The sequence below is a fragment of the Psittacula echo genome, assembly GCF_963264785.1.
Source record: "Psittacula echo genome assembly, chromosome: 1".
Lineage (NCBI taxonomy): Eukaryota > Metazoa > Chordata > Aves > Psittaciformes > Psittacidae > Psittacula > Psittacula echo.
Genome location: NC_137735.1, coordinates 35,388,309 through 35,408,786, shown reverse-complemented (window position 1 = coordinate 35,408,786; position 20,478 = coordinate 35,388,309). Strand labels below are relative to the sequence as shown.

The window sequence follows — 20,478 nt, the reverse complement described above, 5'->3', positions numbered from 1 at the left end:
ATGAGGTTGCAAGACAAAAGAACAAAGAATGCACACTTAAAAATACACAGCAAGACAGGCCTGCACAATTGTAAAATAACATAAATGGAAAGCCTCACTCTCAGCCACAGCCAGCTATGTTTATTATAGCTCCAGTGGAGCTTTGCTACTGACCTATTTCTAAGCCTTTGCTTCCTAAAGCTCTGGAGGCCATCTTCTGGGAACTGCTGTAAGAGTTCTGCTGTCATGATATCACCCTATCAAACCACTGCATTATCTATGGCACAGGAGTGGCAGTACCATGTTACAGCAAACAGATTTTTTTGGATCTCAGACACAGACAAGGAAGCCTTACTCAAGCCATTCCCACATTCCTCCAATAGCACAGTGCCTCCAGAAGACACCACTCACTTTTACCCCTAGAAGCCCAACACACAATTAAAAAAGGCATCCAAAGCAGAAACTCTGAGAAAAGCACAAATAAAGAACCAACCAAACAAAAAGCCACAACAAAGCAACCCCCCCCAACCCAGGCATGTAGTAATATTTCCTCAGCAAACACTTCCAGCATCAGCAATTTTTTGGCAAAGGATGTCTGAGGCAGCCTTTAATAGCTAAAAAACCTCAAAGAATGATGAGTGTGTTCTTACTTCAAAACAACATTAAAACTTTTTTGCAGTATCTCAGCTAGTTTATCCCAGAATTGATGCAAATATTGCTGATGTCTTTGTGATATTTAGAAACCTTATCAAGAACTCAAAATCCACACAATCAGTGCATCTCAAAATCGCTCTGGATATTAGTAAGCTTGCACCATCAGTACAGTAGCCACTACAAGCAAGAAGTGCCTAGGAAGCTCTTAACTGTGAGGTTGTTCACTTTAGCCAATATAGTTTTCATTTGTCAAGACAAAATGCAAATCACCTCAAAAGCAGACACACAGCAAACTAGTGCAGATCAAGTGTGCCAACCAACAGGTTAATAAAGTAAAAATATCTTGAAAAGCAGCTTTAAAAATCAGCAAGTTATTCATAAGGGAAGACTAGGACAGCCATCACCACCATCTGAGGACACAAACCTGGGATGAGATTCATCTGGATACACCTACAAGGGACAAAAAAAGAAATGCACAGAAAATAACTAGAGCCACACAATTCACATGATAACATCAAGCTGCGATGTGTTTCTCGGCACAAAATAATTATGTCCTTATGGGAACATGCAAAACCAGCACTGCAGAACACAGCTGGTAGAAAGTAATTTGAACAACCATTTGAGGAAGGTACTTATTACACATCACATTACATAATTGATACCTGTATTATCACAAAGCTATGAAAGACAATTTCATCTTTTGCCTTACATCCATAGCATCTCACAGGTTAAACAAGACTGCACATCAGATGCAAGGCTGTGGCAAAGAACAGTTGTTCAACTGAAGTCTTGGCCTACCTTTCTGGCACCAATGCTGCTGGTGATGCAGTCTTTTACAAAACACATTTAAGCTTCAGAAAAACTGTCAGCGCAAATTCCAAACAGCAATTTTTCTGTGAAAGGTGTGAACTAGTTAAATTCCATTTAAGGCAACGGCATTCTGAATGAGGACATTTTTAATTAGAAATACAGGTTTCGTGTTTTCACTGGTACATGATTGTTTTAATTCTGTATAAGGTAGCTGGAGAGTGTATACTCATATGATGCAGTTAAGAACTATAATCAGTAAACAGACTCGAAACACAGATAAATAAGCATCGAGGTAATTAATTACCTTCCAACTTGCTCATTTTTTCTGGAAAAACCCTATCCGCTGTGATAAAAAAAAACCCCAAACTAAACAAAACCCAAACAAAAATCAGAATAATGGCATGGAAGAAACATTTCCTCCCAATGCTGGACAGTAAATGCTTTTAGAAATAATGAAACAAGGAACCCTGCAGTGATAGCTACACTGTGATACTTCATCACTCAGCTCTCCAGAAAGCAGCGGTATGCAACTTCTGCATCACTAAATACCACCAGGATTTTACCAGAAGCTCTCAGATAGTGCAAATGCAAATCTATGTACACTGCTACCCATTGCTCTACCAGATGCTACTACTTATATATATGCAAATAAAGCATGACAAAATTTTACTAACTTTCACATTCCAGCTTCTCCACTCACATTCCCTTAACATACAGGCTTTTCTTTTTTCATTCATCTCTTCTTTCTTTCTCCTTTCTTTAGCCTCTCAAGACTTTTTCATTTCAACATATTTTCCTTTTACTGTGCCTCATCCAAACCTTTTACCATCTCTCCACAAAGAGAGCTTTCCTCATTTGCGGAAGGCAGAGAAGAGACTCCAGCCTACTTTCTTCATTATGCTGTTCATTTTTAGCCTTACTATTATTTATACTTACATAGTGTAGAAACTGACTTTACTGCTACCAACAGCTTTTTAACAACTCTTGAGGTTAAGGACTTGCTAACAGTGATAATACTGGATTTATCACAACTCAAAAGAAACATTATTAATAAGTGAAAGAATTGTTAATATCACAGTGAAGATTCTGCTGTGAAGTTGTTCAGTGAAGCCTCATCAGAAGACTTCCAAAAACCAATGACTAATCTCTGTTGAATTACAGAAGAGCATTAAATTTGCACTGAAAGTTCAGATCAAATACAACATGCACAGCAGCAAGTTTTCTTTAAGGGAACAGAGTTAAAAGATCAATCTGAAACTCTCTAGTTCCTCACTAATTTCATCAGTTCCTCAACAGATCTTTTTATAGTCAGCCTGCTGTATGACTTAAAAGCCACATTTAAAATATCACAAGTAGTTCTCTACAGCAACAGTGGTGCAGTACACCAAGGCACTGGGTCAGATAATGTATTAAATGTAGTTGGTTTGTTGTCCAATCTGATTAATAAAATGGAGTTGTGTTTTACTTAGTTCAGATCTACGTTAAGTAAGAATTTAAGCTGCAAACTCCACTTTAAGACAAACAGTAACCATCTGAAGCCTATCCACAGATAACCTTTTCCAAACCACAGCAAATGCAAGGCTGGCCTCCTTAGGAACTGTGTGACAGAAGAGTTTAAAGTTTAGTACAAAAGAGAAGCAATAGAATGCATACTGTGTCACTTACTGAAAGAGGATAACTAATACTACAGGGTAAGTGCTTGTTCCGAACAAAAAAAAAGCAGGAGGTAGCGGGCATCCACGAAATCACTACTCCTTAAACAATGCTCAAATAAACCACAGTAGCAGTCTAATGAAGCAGTGAGCAAAAGGTCCTGCAGGTCTTCCTGAAGCAGTGGTGACACTATTTCCACAGTCCAGCATGACCACAGAACTTCACATCCACAGTAATAGTTTCCAGTACTTCCTAAGTTACCTGGCTGAAAATCTGCCCTAACTGAATTCTGCATGACTCATACAGCATCATATTCCTATTCTCTGCACACATACTATGACAGAAAACTAGGTAATCCACAGGAGGCATGCATGTCAAGTATGCACTGAAGGTACTTCAGCCTTCACTGGCAACAACATTGCTTTCATGACAAAGGCAGTAGGTGTCTACATGTGGTCAGTAAAGCCTAAAAACCAGGGACAATTCACTATCAATAAACAAAAAAAACCCCAGATCCCACATAACACGTAAATGCATTTATTCTAAATGCTACAAAGTATTTCAGCTGCAGTTAGTGTTATATAACTCAAGTATTTGAGTTTCAAAGTTATTTCAATGATTTATTCAACAATGCACCCACACTACTCTTTAATGACAATGCTTAAGTGTTAGAATCATTTATACGACTATTTTTGCAGTGGCCAATGACAACATGAGACAACACTACAGTTTAAGGCTGTAATTTAAGTTTGTAAAGAGTTTGTAACTTTTGGAACAATTAAATATGATTTACCTGTAGTTGCATACTCTTATCAGTAGGTAATAAGTAATTTAACTAAATCCCTACTTACCACTTCACTGTCAGCCAGACCATAAACTAATAATTTGGGGGAAGGGAATAAACAAGCAGCAGCATTTGCATAAAGACTCGCACAGTGTGCAGTCTGCTTCTCATTTACTGGTAAGCAGGGAAAAGAAAATTCTCTGGTATTCACAGGATTTCTATAAAAGCTGGTTTCCATGGAGAGACACCTGACTTGCTTTTAAGCAATAAACAAGCTGTTTATTGCTTTCAATTTGTAGGCATTGAAATGACCTTGCAGAGTGAGAAAGGCCAAATCTTATATAAAATACAAATGATAATTAGCAAGTCGAACGCATTAGGACAGGATGATACAGCTGTCCTAATGGTATTATGGCTAAAATTAAAATCATGCATTTTTCAGTGTGCCTGTTGCAATCCCAGTAGAGGAAAATGCATTGAACCGCTTCAGCGCTTACGCTTTTGAGTTTGCCTAGTTTTGTTTTATATTTCTCCACTACCACTTCTGTAACACATTCAAAAAACCCAAGAGGATTAAATCACAGTTCTTCATCAATGTCTAACAGTTTCAATCTGAAACTATTCCCCTGTACTATCTCTAAGCAACTATTTCCTAGAATATCCATTCTTTTGAGTCACAGAACTCTTTAAAAAGGATTTTGGAGAATTCATTATTTGATGTTTAAGAAATGGAGAATGTGCTTTTCAAGTACAGATTTTCCCTATTTGAATATGCTTAAATAGGACTGCTAGCTATTTCTTAATGTCATGAGAAAGACAACAGATACCTTACATGTGCATGATTTTTCTTCCCCCAAATAACACATTTTCTTACGGATGTTGGAAAAGTAGATCTCTTTACAATTTGAAAGAGTTGCAATCTGATTTCAAACTCTAAATATAAAGAATAAGCTGATAATCACTCTTTTACCTCAATATGAGTTACTAGACCTGCAAAAATGATGCATATGTATACACATACATACACAACTAGTTCAAACTATGAACATACAAACTAAAACCTACAGGTTTAGTTCAACTGTTATGTATATATTTAAGAGTCCAAATTTAGATATTGTTTCACAGTTATTCTACAAATCCACTAGTTCATTATGACTGAACACACAGATAACGTATCTCCAAGAGGAGAAAATTTCAGTTATAAAAACCTTTTATTTCCTGAGTGATAAATTATAGGGGGGGAAAAAAAATAAAAAATGAAAGCAATTGCTTTATGTCCAGTTGAAGCTGCTATTTAGTTTTCTACAATAGCTTTTATCCAGAAAGACAGAGCTTTTACTTTCATACTAATGATATTTATACCAGTGCTGTTCTCCAAGTTAGCTCTGACTGCTGTACAATAGGGAAGCTAAAGCACAGAAGAGGCAAGAAGATTTATCAGGGAGCATATAGGTCAGTGAGAGCTTCAAGGATACAACTCAGGTCCTCAGCCTGTAGCCCATTGTCCTACTTACCCCAATGCACCACCTCCTCAAGATAATAATAGCTAACACCATGGATTTACAGACTAATTCTCACAGACACTTCTGTAAAATAAGCAGGTATCAACCCTATTTTACAGAAAACAAAACACAAAGTGCTGAAGTCTTCAGAACTCCATATACCTTGTGTAATCCCATTACTACTACATTGATACCCAACATAAATTCGGATAAAGATACACAGCATTTTTAGCACACAACTCTGTATTCTGAACTACAGAAATCAACAGACTTGTCTAAAGGCAGAGAGCAAGTCTGTATCATAATGGGATGGAAATGGATGAGTGCTTAGTTCACACTCATATGCTTAACCCACTTCTTTATCTGCATAACCTCAATTCCTTAAAATTACACAGAACATTAGATCATGATATAGGATCAAGCAAAACAGCATCAGAAAATTTTCCAACATTTTCATTCCCAGCTTTCTAACATGCAGCTTTATGAAAGTACTTCCAAAACCAATTTTTGACAATCTATTTCTTTGCATTGACATATTTAATTCTCTTTTTGTGTTCAGATTACTCAAGAGTACAGCAGAGGAGATAACTGACATTTATTATTATGGGTTCTGAATACTGCTCTTAGTTACTATTTTAATTTTCTGAAGTATCTTTAAAGTTTACAGCAAAGCGGAAACAGCAGTGATTCACAAAAGACTTACATACAAAAAATCTATATAACATCATGAAACAACTGAAGAACTGTATTTCCACCTGAAAAATTATAATCACACCTGTATTTTTTCTATGCAGGTGGCAAAGAAGAGAGGTTAAGGTTTATTTATTTAAAATATAAACCCTACTAACCTTGAGTAACTGAAATTCCAAGTACCTAGGTTCTTGATCACACTGATAAGGTATTCAAATTCCTAATTAGTGTGGCTGTCTCACTCCCCAGTGCTATAATAGTTCTTACAGTCATAAACTATAGTGACAACAGCTACATGACATCAGTCTTAGCATTGTAATGAAATCATGTAAGCCTCCTAAGCATCAACTTCATGTCTGTAAAAATGAGAGGATTCAAGTATCACGTATTTAGTAGTTATACACATTTTAAATAAGTATGCCACCAAAATAGCAAGAGATTTTTATGAACAGAACTAAAAACCACTAGCAAGAACAAACAATTCAGCAGTTCACAGCTACCAAAAGAGCAGAGATATACCCAAGAATTTTTATGCACAATGCAGGAATAGTTAGTAAGTAATCACTAAGCCCAGTAACTTGAGCAACATGGTCCAGGCAAACCTAGATTGTAGCATCGTCCAGGCTGGTTTTAGCTCTGCAGCCACAGGGTTCAGTATGAGCAAGTAAGGCATGCTCTGCTCCTCAGGAAGGCTACTACAAAGGGCTGCTCCCTCCACCTGAACTCCAAGCCACTCTGAACTGAGCATCTTGGAAAAAACCAAGAGAGATTGATCGGAAAAGTTCCAGGTTTACCCATTCACCCTACGCTATCTCTGCTTTCATCATGGCCTGCAGTTTTGAGCAATACTGTTGCCACTGCAAACTGCAGGCTCCTTACAACTGAAAATAGTGTGAGTGTGTGCTCCATACCTTAGCATGGTAGCTTACAGGTACCTGGGCTCCACAATTTCTTCCCTACGTATATTTACCAGTCTTCCTTCTTGCTGCATCTGATCTTAGGAGTTCTCTGCTGTTCAAACACCCTTCCTACATCACGTGCATGCAAAGCCATGGCAGTATAGCCACACAACCTGCAGGTTCTGAAAACTGCATGTTTTACTGTACTTCTTCCTTTTCAAACAAGGTTCAACTCCCATGTAACAAATGCCAATATAAGGACTACATTCATATGGTTTATTTGTCTTTGGCAACATGAAGAACTTACTTCTCTCCAGTTTTCAAGCAAAATTTTCACCCCCAGCTACTGTTACCACAGAGATTTCTGCCATCTTTACTAAAACTAGTTCAGTCATTTTCCTATCAGGCAAACAGGCTGCACAGCAAGCTACAGACCTGGTAACACTCACTTCTGAAAGTTGTCATTTTACATATGCTGTTACTGATGTTGCAACCGAGTGTTACCACATATCTTTATTAATCTCTTGTTCAGACTTATGGTCTGACCCAATATTCTAGTTTGGTCAATATTCAGAATTTTCTAAAATCAGTGGTAGAGCCGCATAGCAATACCTACCTAAAAAGCAGTCAAAGTGCACTATACGGAACAGAGACTATAATATTTCCAACTAAAATTATGTTATTTGTGAGATTTATAGTTACTCAGCATAGCGTAACTTAAAATTTGGCTTCTATTAAGAACAAGCATAGCTTCAGGAGTTGCAAGGGCATGATATTTTTTTAAATCTAAATATCACTTTTTAACATGTTTATAAACATTAAATTTGCAATGAGCACAAATACATAAAGGTCTATACAATACTGTAACATTTTTTCTAAATGCTTCAAATTAATTCTATTTTAAGAAACACAAACTATCTTGCTATGTAATAACCAGACTCTTCTTGTACTCCAAAACTTGTTCTTTGAACACCATGTGCTTTTAATAGATTTCTTCCCTTTCTTTTTTCTTGTGATTTTTTTTTACTTTAATACAAGAGATTCTAGTCTTCACAAATGCTCACATTACCAGTGCATAGAATTGTACAAATTGCCCTCTAAAAACAATGCACTAACAGATCACACTGAAATTCTACAGGTTTCTAGACGTGTTGGGAAACTAAATTCACATAACTGCTTGGGCCCAGCTATATGACAAGCATATTTGACAAAAAACTTTAAATGAAATGCTTCATCAGTACAGATTACTGGAAGGTATACTTTAAAACCAAATTTGAGACTTACTAATGATCATTTAAATACTCTCTCATGCACTCAGGTCTGAGCTTATACTGCTCCCACTCGAAACATTATTTATGCCTATGCAGTTCTGAGGAACATTTAATGCAGACTGGGAGGGGTGAGCAATGATTTGGATTTTATATTTTTTTTAAATGAGTACGGAAAAAACCTGGAAGCAATAACTCAGAATAATATTAGCTTCTATTTTCTCAGACTAGTTACTTTCCACCATTAATAATCCTGCCCCATTTAAACTTCAAAATATGCAAAGTAATTAAGCTATGTTGTGCTTGCCAACTTAAGAGAGGCACTTGGGAGTAATACGCACACTAATTAGGAACATTAACTGCCAGACTATGTGAATTCTAGTTCATTACTCAATCTTTTTTTTTTCCCCCCAGTTTTGGGAAAAAAACCACCCACACCCCCAACAGAGATTCATCTCTGAGAATACTCTGAGCTATAATACCCATTTGGTTTAGGGATGAAATGATTCCTTCCATAATCAGTAGTTATTAAATAGCTTTTAGCTATCAGGAAACAAAGATGTAAGACATCGCAATTTCAACTGCCTAGCAACAACTCTAACATTATGTTTTGACAAGTGGTTAGACCCTCTTCTAGTACAAGGACTGTCTGAGATGAGAATCAGCTCTACCTTTCTTGATGGCTAGCTCTGCTTTTTTACCAGCTCTGCTTTTTTTACCTGCAGAAGTAAGGTTTCCTTCCCTTACAAGTAAATTCCTCATTTCTACTCGTAAGTTAAATGATGCATACAATATATTTTGAACCCTTACCCACTGGAGGCTCTAATCTGGCAAGGTATGAAGTGAATAAAGGCGACACATAAACTTTTAGTGTGCCATGGCCTATAGTGATACAGCAAACTTGGGTTGAAATGTACGAGACTTATACTGTGAGAATCTTTCCTCACCTGAGATCAGCAGATTTCCTGACTTAAGCCTCTCTTATTCTATAGATTTTACTACTGAAAACTCTGGGGCACGAAAAGAAGTAGAAAAGCACTGTGCAGACCTTAAAATACACACGTGAGATCATTCGGTTCATTGTCATCCCATAATGAATACTTACAATGAATGCAGTGAGATTCCAAGTTCTCTCTCTCACACTTCATTATCAAGATTTATTTAATCTATTGGCAAGAAGCAATCACTCAAGTTTTACTAAAGATTATCTGTTTTTTTTCCTCTTTAAAATACCTTTACTCAACTTCATGGTATTTTAGAAAGAAGATACTTAGTTCAGAAAAAGAATCTCAAATAATTCCATTTAATTATCAAAAAGGTACCATAAGTTTAAATAAATGAATACTATTTATCATGCAGTGTAGTTTTAAACTGCCTTTCAATTTTGAATGTTAATAACCCAGCAATTTATCAGAAAGGTTGGTGTTTTAATTTAGATAGTAAACTATGGCATAGTCCAGTAAACCTTGATTTCTCAAAATGCATATGCTGTTTTATCACAGAATTTAATACATCAAAATCTTATTTAGAGATTCAGCACATCTGTGTATCTTACTTCTATGTATATGCATAACAACACATGCTCGTACACATGCTCCTTCTTTCCCCTGTAGAATCAATACTGCTTACACATGTACAATTTCAAAGAATTAGATCAACACAGCTTAATCACAAACAAGTTTCAAAATACATGTGGCACATTAAAACCTTATTCTCCTCTATAAGAACTCAGTTGTACTCAACAGTGTACAGACATCATGCTTTTTACAAAGAAAATTTTAAAGTCACCTTTCAAAAGCTGATTCAGGTCCATGGCATCATGCAAGACTTTCTGACTACATCTGCGATCAAACTCGGAATCTACTGAAAAAAATACAGGTATAAGATTGGATTTCCCAGCCACAGAGGCTTAAAAATTTTGTGTTGTACTTAAATTCTGCAAAATTACCATGTAATTCTTGGTTCACATTTTCCTGTCTTTTTACTTTAAGTTTCTTATCATTTGATGCTGCAAGTTCAAAAGACTGGATGGGACTGATGTCTGGAGTTGACAGAGGTGTTACATCAGTCACTGTGTCCTCAGACTCTTCCAAGTAGTCAACAAGCTTTGGTTTTCCTTCTAGTAATTTCATTGCTGAGTCAGATTTTTGTTTTGGAGACAGAAGAGCATTTCTACAACCATCCCTCTTTGAGGAAGAATGAGATGAATCTGATAAACAGCTATCAGAATCTGTATCAGAACCATCTGTATCTGAGCTTGAAGATGAGGATGAAGAAGATGAGGAGGAGGAGGAGGAGGAAGAGGAGGAGAAGCTGATATTAGTGTATTTTTTGCTAACCTTTTTCATGTTGTTTGACTGCTTAGCTGACTTTGGTCTAACCTTCTGTTTTTTGTCATCATCACTACTATCTTCTTCATCTGTAAAATAATCTTCTTCACCTTCTTTAACTATCTTAGGGATTCCAGCAGGAACATTCTCTAGTATTTCACTACTTGATGCAGATGTCATTCCAGATGCACCTACGTTCTCTGCAACTAGAGAAAGTGACAAAAATGAAGCTTTTTCAAGACAACCTGTGTTATTTTCCAGGGACTGATCCTTCTGAAAATCTTTCTGCTTTTCTTCACTTTTCTCCTCGCAACACCTTGTATCCTTTGAAACAGAAACCAAGCTGGGGTCTGTAAGACCTGTCATCATACTTTCTTCCTCTATGCATTCACCATTTTCTTCAGCTTTCTTTTTCTCTTCCTCAAAATCACTGTCGAAGAAAGCATGATCCACTTCATCTGACAGATCTTCAAACCGGTCCATGCTGAATCAGGAAGTGTCACCTGCAACCATCAAAAAAGGTTTTCAAAGGTTAGCATAAAACCAGATCCAAATACACTGTTAGGGTAATATTTTTGTTCTTCACTCTTTCAGCTCTAGTAATATATATTTCTGCAGTTAATTGTTATGTTGCTAGAGACAACTCTGCAGTGAGTTCTGTAAAGAAATTTAGTGCCACCTTATTTTACACAGCTCACATAGTTGACCAAAAAGCTTTACTTAAAGCCAACAAAAACTATCACAATTTCAAAACTCTTACACCCAAAAAAATTAGTAAAATGCTGTTAGTGGCTAAAGAGTCTCAATTATCACAAACAAGCAATTGAAGTGTCTTATTTTGCCCCTTTAAGCTAGAGCCACTAATGAGCTACCATTAGTCTGTATTTTGTATTAACAATCTCTTTTATATGTGGCAGTCATCATCATGGCTGACACAACCATTCAACCTGCAGGCTTTCAGGACAGAAAGTAGGAGCAATTTCAATTTACATAAAAAAAAAAACAACATGGCACTTTAGGTGAAATTGCAATACAGGTAGGGTGTTTCTGTGTTAACATTTTAATTTGCATCAGGAGAGTCTGCTTTTCTTGACATATTTCATGCTGTATAGTGAGCAAACTTGATTCAGATGAAACTGAAACTTGTGCTCCAGGCACAAAACAAGCACACTTAAACCAACAGTCACCATCCAGTCCATGGGACCAGAATATGGCTAGCACATATCTACACATGCAATGTAGATACCAGGTCCTTAGTGCTAACCATTCTGCTCTACAAATCTGCTCCTATTGTGCCACAGTTCCTGCAGAAATGTGTTAGATCCTACTCATATTGCAGGGGAGATATGAAAGTTTCTGCTCATTAGCAGGATATACACAAAGTTAAAAAAAAAAAAAAAACAACAACAAACCACAAACTAAACACCCACAAACAAACAAAATTAGCCAGTACCAAAGACTACTGCTTCCATCTAGCCAGCAACACTTTTTTCCTAGTATTGACAACAGATTTTATATAAACTTTGTACCCTGCAATCAATAAATACGTAACATTCTTAACATTCGTAATGGTTACAGCCAAGGAAACCAAACTTAAGAGACAGTGGAAGCAACTATATAAGGCAGGAGAACCAGAGTATCTTACAAGATGGATGGTCTTCCTTCAACTACATAGTATGTTGCCATGGCAAACAAAGGTGAAAAAGGAATTCCTAAACTTGCTTTGAAACTGCAAGCATATTCCCAAAAAAAGCTTCCAGCTAAGATTACTTCAAAATACAGAATTTTTAAAGCTTTATGTCACTCAGTTATCTTGCCAATTCTCAAATAATACTCCATTTTAGAGGAATTTGAAATACGTACCCCAAATACAAAAAGCACAACAGAAGAGTTAAAAGCAGAAAGCATGCAATCTCCGTGGTTTTAAGATACGCAAAGCCAAAGAACTTAAGAGAGACTTAGGAAGGTTAGATGCTGTATAAAGCTGAAAATGCTACTAAACAATAGAAGAAGTCAACTTTAGTACTACAGAGAAACTCTTTAAAGCACCTATTCTCCTCCAAAAGCAACAGAACAAAGGAGTAAAACACCTGGGAACTCTTGATTTGAAATGCTACATGGAATTTGGGAATTTTTCATGTTCAAGTCACTTCTCATGATCCCTGGCTTCAGGCAGCTTGCATGGTCTCTAACGCCCAACTGTCATGTGATTCCTGGCTAGAGCAGCTTCCTAAAATGATTACACATTTTAATACAGCAAAACGTGCACAACAGAGAAAAAAACCATCAGAAGAGTAAGATATTATTTACATATAATTCTCCACCACATGTAACCTAAACCAGACGAGAACAAAGCAGAATTTTTTGGCATCACCTGTGGACTACAGGAATTATTTATTTAGCAAGTACAAATGAGGCAAAATCCATTCTATGAAGAAAATAAATACAGGAAGTACAGTGTTAAAGTTAAAACAAACCCCTTTCTTCTCCACGATGAAAGGTTTTTATTACTCAAGACCCTAACATCTCATCAATTCGTAGCTTCAGATAGATCATGACAGATTGGTAAAAGTGGGCATGTGCTGTGTTTCACTTGTCACAAGCATTTCATATGCTGTTAGCACTGTTGTACATGTAAGAGCATAAAGCAATAAGACAAAAACCAGGTTTGCATGTGGATGCAGGCCAACTAGCTTGGAATATAAAGTTGAGTGTAATAAACTAAAAATACATGGACGTGTGCATGTAATGTGACTCCTGCAAAGGAGACTAACAGTATCTCATTGGCCTTCACATCACAACTTCTCAGATGTCTCTCATCGGGGCACAATCTCTTTAAGTGAGGATGGGATTTAACTCAAGACAATGGAAAAGTGCAGCACAGAGGTGGCAAAAGGTGATTATAGATAGCCTGTATGTTTCTTTCTACCATTAGCACCACCCAAAGAGCACACATTTTCCTACTCTGCATGACTCAAGAATAGCTTACCTGCTAGTGGGCTGTTTTCCATAAAGACTGAGCTGTAACTGCTTCACAGACAGAAACTACTGTTATAGGAGAACTGAAGTTTAGCAGTCTGACTGACCAAGGAGCAGCAGCTGTAACACCAGTCATCGCATTGCCAAATGCTCCTTCCACTTTTCTGGCACAACCACCTAATTTTGCTAGTCAACCTTGCCCAAATTAATATATTGGTTGTGCATGCACATATACACCCTCACCCCACCTTTATATATACAGGGCACAGTGTAATTTTATTCCTGGGAGAGGCTCACAATTCTGCTACATTATGAATTTTAAAATACAGAATCAACAAGTGAAATTCCAAGAAAACTGTCGGAGTCAAATACTTATCATTGACCGCTAATTCCAATGACTACTGTATTGATTTATAAAAAGTATATGCTTTTTGTGGCTTTAGCCATGAAACTCTCTAACACAAATATGATCAACTCAAATGAACAGGCTGGCCATTAATTATTAATCAGAGCTTTTATTACTGTAGTATTTCTTCTTCCCATGTAATTCTCTGCCTCTCGCCCCTTATTTCTTGTTACACCCACCCACAGCCCCAGCCAAGCATACCTATTTATCTTTTCCTCGGTGCAGTTCCTCCTAGTTCATACCACTTTTTAATCCCTTCACCTGCAGACACCAAGCTTGACCTATTTAAGATCAAAAATCAATGGCCAAGCAGTCAAGGAGAACATGCAGTCTGGATGTCAGGGCATTTGGATTATTCGTGTAGGTAATGCCTAACAGCAGGCTTTCAAGCACTCCTGCAATATAAAGTATCTCAAAAGTAAGACAGTACATAAAAAGTGACACAGTGAGGATGCAGATTTAAGTGTGGGTTTGTGTTTGAACAAAACCTGCCTTTTCATATGATTTTTTGAATGTTATAAACTAACACAAAATGTGTAAGGTTCAAGGTGTTCTAACCTTGGTTAAACCTTAACATTATCCAATCAACCTTTCACTTTTTTAAATGCAGACCATCTGAAATACATGCACCAGAATACTGAAATAAATCACAGAAAAACAATTAAAAAAAAAAAAAAGTGAAAAACAAGCCCCTTATGCCTGCTATGGGCTGAAATTTCTGATGTTACTGTGTGCACACTGGGCATCTCCACAAAGGCCCTAATACAGCACAGCTATAACACACACAAGATGAGTCAACAATGTTTCCTGCAACAAAAAGGAACAGACAATCTCACAGTGTATTAGCAAACATATGTGAAGTATCAAAAGCAGTAATTATGTTCTATTCAGCTCCAAAAGGGCACCTTCTGGTTTAGGGTTTTTAATTAATTTTGCTTTGTAGGTATAATTGATCCTGGAAGAAGTAAGCACACAGGCAATCTTCTCCCAGCCCACACAATAGTGCTCCCACAGATGGCACCTCTCCTTTCAACTGGAGATTTCTACCTCTTCAGAGCAGGGACCCACTCTGCTGAACTCGGAAAGCAAAAACAAGTGTTTGAGAGCTGAGGGGCTGGAAAGTTAGAGTGTTTTAATTAAAATAGTGATATTATTGGTGGTACATGATCTTGAGGACACTCCAAAATCCTCCAACTCTGTTTACTCCTTATTGCCCCTCTCTCCTGCCTCCTTAATTCTGCTAACTTACAAATCACCTCTTTGTATGGTGAACTTGGGAAAGGGTAACTGTACCATCTGACTAACATTTTCAAAGACATCAATCATTAAACAAGTTACTGTGTAAAAACACATTAGTTAAAACCCCACCCACCTCTTTTCTTCCTCCCTTCCTCAATTTTTGGCTGAGGCTTAAAAAGAACAAAACCAAACCAAAAAAAGCCCAAAAAAACACAACAACAACAAAAAAAATCAAACATGTGACAACAACAGATAATAATAGAAATTTTAAGACAGTTAGAAAAGTCCAGCTTCTAAGGGTTTGTTTAGTTTAAGAAGGGAAACACAAGGAAATGTAAGTCTTCAAGCCTGTAAAACAGACTAACCCAAAACTTAAGTGTTCTCAGATACAATCAACTAGTGGTAAAGATCAACTACTGCATCTGCTTCCAACCATGTGACAAACCACACATGCCCAGCCCTACCTACCTCCTCTTTAATTGCAATTTTCATTTTTGCTAGAAAGAAACAACAAAGCATGCAAAGGAGGAAACAGACCTCTCAGGAAACTATTTCCCTTGCGGGAAACCACAATGAATGAAACAACCAGCCTGTTTAGCAGATAGTCTGGTTTCCCAAGCTCAGAGCACAGTAGCTGCCATAGCTGTTCTGTATACCTTATGGTCTCCAAACTTGACTACCAGTTTCCCCAATCCAAACCATGTATTCATAACCAGTATACAAAACACAAGGCCTCAACCCCAGCTCAGAATAAACTCCAACACTACAAATCTATCCAAGCTCTGCTCCACCACGTTTACACACCCTCCACCAGACCTGTTCTTACACCCCAAGGTGAAGGGCTGGTTGAGACATAGGCAAGTTATTCTGTGAAACACCACAAAGCAGACACAGGCTGGAATTAGAATCATAGAAAAATACAGTTTTGAAGGGATCCTCTCAACATGATGTAGTCCAGTCCACTGCTCAAAGCAGGGTCAGCTTGAAAGTTTAATCTAGTTTTGTGCAGGGCCTCGTCTAGCAAAGTCTGCAAAAATTCCAGGGATGAGCACTTCATGTCCTATGTGGGCATCTGCTCCAGTGCTTACCAACCCTCACTGTGATTTTTTTCTTCTTTAATCAGAATTCCCATGTCATAGCTTGCAACTCTTAGCTTCTAACCTTCCATGGTGCACCTCCAAGAAAAATCTGATTCTGTCCAGTGACAGGTGACTATGTTGCTGCTGATAACTGCCTGAACATAACTACATGGGGGTAAATCCCTCTGCTCAGACTGCAACCTCCATATAAGTATTTACTGCTGATTTATGCCAAACTTCTTGCTGTTGGCTGAGACAGCAGACTTGCACCTGAACTGAATAATCTGAAACAGTAGTGGAACCAACATCTGCCCTTCACAGACCAGATCTGACAGTACCCAGTTCAAGCTCTTATGAGAACTATCATTGTTTCTAGTGCATCTGAAACCACTTATTCAGCTGATTCTTAGATGGCTCCCTATGATTTCACCAATTTTTGTTTCTCATAGCTAGAGAAGAGGAAAGAGGGAAGACCTGCTACTCCAGATCTGTGGGGTCAATATACCCAGCTGCCTTTTTTCCTCTGTTGTGTTTTCTTTTCTTTGCTCCTCCCCACCTCCTCATTTTGTTTACTTGTTTGTTTTTTCCCTGGTTCTCTGTGCTGGACACAAGGAAAAGATTTTTGTCTGTGTATTGTAAGATATAGTTTAGCAACTCCCAAACATATAGCAGCGGAACAGCAGTTCTGTCTTCAAATAGAGGTAGGTTCACTGGAGATGATCCCAAGTACTTTGGAGTCCTTTTAAAAGGATTCCAACAGAAAGCCCTGAATCTCCTGGCTATTTCAAGCAAGGATTCAGTTCAGTAAATGGGCACAAAAAAGTCCTGGAGAAGAGTCAACTGCCATCATCTGTTAGAACAAATGAAAGCACATGACCACCAGAGAGCCCTAGACGACTTCAGGGCAAAGGCTTTCAAGTTAACGTACAAGGGAGGGAGGAAGGAAGAAGAGAGGAAAAAAAAAAAGTGGCTCTTATTGAGATTAAAAAAGTGCCACCCCCCCACTATGAAAAACTGCAATACACACATTAAATGTTTGTTCTTCAGTAAAGGTCACCTTGTGACCTCATGACCAGAAAGGCTGGGTCAGACTACTGAGGTTAAATGGTGGATGTGATGATGCACGTCAGGCCTGTCTCCACAGGCTACAGCTACTCACTCACAGCTGAGAAACCCAAGCAAACGAGTAGCAAGCCCTCCAAACCCAAAGGGAACAGAAGCAGATGACAATCAAAACAAAAAATACAGACAATGAATTATATGTTGTTTGGTGAAAGTATCAGGAGCCTCTAGAAAGATTTCCTTCGTAAGGACTTCTGTCTCTACAACCATAAGCAACACCACCCACATCAAAGTGTCATGGGCCTACTGCAATACACTAACTACTTGGAAGAGTCCTATCTCTAGGCACCTCAACAAGCACTAAGATTGTGGGCAAAAATCAAGGTAAAAGTTGAGTTTTCTTGCTCCCGCTGTACTGGTGCATATCTGTGAGGAGTATTTCTGCCCAATATCAAGATTTAAATATCGGGCAACATGCATCCAACCAGGCTATCCACAACTGAAGGGGGTGAATCTGGAACAGTAGTCCACAATAGCATGGAAGAAAAAAGAAAACAATTCCTCTTATTAAAGCAAAACTTCAGCATATCTGCCATGTAAAAGATGATGTTGTGTGTGTGTCATCACCCTGGAGCAAAAGTTGGAGCATTATCTGTGTGTGCGTTCCTTAAGATCTGCTGGGATTAATCCAAGCAGCTGTTGCAGACTGCTGGGAGTCAGGTATTGCCATCTTCCAAATGACAATGAATACACCACTTCCCCTACTTCACCTAAGTAACGCTTCCATGTTGATCAACTGTCTCAAAAAGTACAGCCCAAGGGCGGCCCAGAAACCAAAGGTCTCCACAAACATCTTCAAGCTCTCAAACTATTATTGAACACTCCCCATTTGAAATTAGATGCTGACATAAAACCTCACTTTCATCACAGTTCAAAAGTAAAGAAAAACAATTCTTTCACCTGTATTTCTACAGTAACTTCCTTCCTATTCTCACCTTGTAACAGACCAGTTGTGCCCAGTCTGTACTCCTGCCTCATTCATTGCACACAGTAGAGGTATAGATTAGAAATGCTTAGAACCTACAGATGCCCATCTACTACTGTTGGGAAGGCAGAACTCAAAAATAAATCCGCAATAACAGTTCAACAGCACCAAAACTTTCATCCACAAGCTGACCATCTATACCGTGCACATGCCACTTTCCCTGGCATTTTCTGGATTTGCTTCTGAGCCAGTCCTGAAAGCGACAGCAGAACCACAAAGGAAACACGTACACCACAAACTATTGACAGAGTTTAGCAGGTAAATCATAGCATACTCCAGAATATCCAGCCATCCCTACCAAGCGGCACATGGACTGTCTCCAACAACAGAAATCCTCACTGAGCTGGAAGTTTGTTCATGCTTCTAATGTTACAGATTTAGTATGCTAAGTGACCCAACTGGACAAACAGGCTCACCAGCATTTCCCTCAACACTTTGCACAGATGTGCTGCCACACAGATCAAACAGATGTGAGTTTTGTGACCACAAGAAGGCACCTATTATTGCCACTTGGAAAATACACAGTTTTACAGAGATAACAATCACATTCTCCACAGCCACTGAAAATAAGATTCAATTCTTTTTAATTTTTGGTGAATATATTTCTATGTAAGAGGAACAAGCACTGTCTAGTACAGATGAGCAGAGGGAGATACAGAAATTAAGTTACTAAAGCAGTATACAAAGAAGACCTTAAGCAAGTATCACTTAGGAGTAGTCTAAGTATACTCACGTTTCCTCAGAATATATGTAAGGAGTTAATGAGAAAAAGGCCTCGAGACCCTAGCTTGCATTCTATTTTTATTACTTGTTCATTTCTCCCGATGAGAAACATCAGGATTTGTGCAAAGCGTTCGACACTGTCCCACAGGACATCCTTATCTCTAAATTGGAGAGACATCTATTTGATGGGCGGACCACTCAATGGATAAAGAACTGGCTGGATGGCCGCACGCAAAGGGTTGTGGTCAATGGCTCAATGTCCAGCTGGAGACCAGTAACGAGTGGTGTCCCTCAGGGATCGGTGTTGGGACCGGTCTTGTTCAACATCTTTGTCGGTGACATGGACAGTGGGATTGAGTGCACCCTCAGCAAGTTTGCCGATGACACCAAGCTGTGTGGTTCGGTTGGTACGCTGGAGGGAAGGGATGCCATCCAGAGGGACCTCGACACGCTTGTGAGGTGGGCTGATGCCAACCTCATGAAGTTTAACCATGCCAAGTGCAAGGTCCTACACCTGGGTCAGAGCAATCTCAGGAACAGCTATAGGTTGGGCAGAGAAGAGATTCAGAGCAGCCCTGCGGACAAGGACTTGGGGGTGTTGGCCGATGAGAAAATGAACATGAGCTGGCTTCAGTGTGCGCTCGCAGCCCAGAAAGCCAACTGTATCCTGGGCTGCATCAAAAGGAGTGTGACCAGCAGGTTGAAGGAGGTGATCCTGCCCCTCTACTCTGCTCTCGTGAAACCTCACTTGGAGTACTGTGTACAGTTTTGGTGTCCTCAACATAAAAAGGACATGGAACTGTTGGAACAAGTCCAGAGGAGGGCCACGAGGATGATCAGGGGACTGGAGCACCTCTCGTATGAAGATGGGCTGAGAAAGTTGGGGCTGTTCAGCCTGGAGAAGAGAAGGCTGCGTGGAGACCTCAGAGCAGCCTTCCAGTATCTGAAGAGGCCTTACAAAGATGCTGGAGAGGGACTCTTTGTTAGGGACTGTGGCAATAGGACAACAAGCAATGGATTTAAACTTAAACAGGGGAAGTTTAGATTGGATATAAGGAAGAAATTCTTTCCTGTGAGGGTGGTGAGGCACTGGAATGGGTTGCCCGGGGAAGCTGTGAATGCTCCATCTCTGGTGGTGTTCAAGGCCAGATTGGGCAGAGCCTTGGGTGGCACTGTTTAGTGTGAGGTGCCCCTGCCCATGGCAGGGGAGTTGGAACTAGATGATCTTAAGGTCCTTTCCAACCCTAACTATTCTATGATTCTATTATTTACCGTACCATCAGTATGGAAAAGCAGATAAAATGCTGAAATGCAGGGCTCTTAAATTCAACATGTTTCCCAAAGTTCCAATGTTTACTATGTTATTACAACAAAAC

General features: G+C 38.7%; 1 protein-coding gene across 4 annotated transcripts in view; it reads right to left on the bottom strand.

Moving 5' to 3' along the window:
- The window catches only part of CFAP97 (cilia and flagella associated protein 97), a 35,173-nt gene that overhangs the window by 11,780 nt on the left and 2,915 nt on the right, over positions 1 to 20,478 (bottom strand). For 3 of the 4 annotated variants that reach the window (XM_080624038.1, XM_080624039.1, XM_080624037.1), the window contains exons 2-3: positions 10,188 to 11,072; positions 10,028 to 10,102 (exon numbers count right to left, since the gene is read on the bottom strand). In XM_080624038.1, coding sequence (XP_080480164.1) covers positions 10,028 to 10,102; positions 10,188 to 11,052 — 940 coding nt within the window. In that variant the 5' untranslated portion in view covers positions 11,053 to 11,072. Of the gene's footprint in view, positions 1 to 10,027; positions 10,103 to 10,187; positions 11,083 to 20,478 lie in introns of those variants that run through there. The other variant, XM_080624036.1, reaches the window with a different exon arrangement.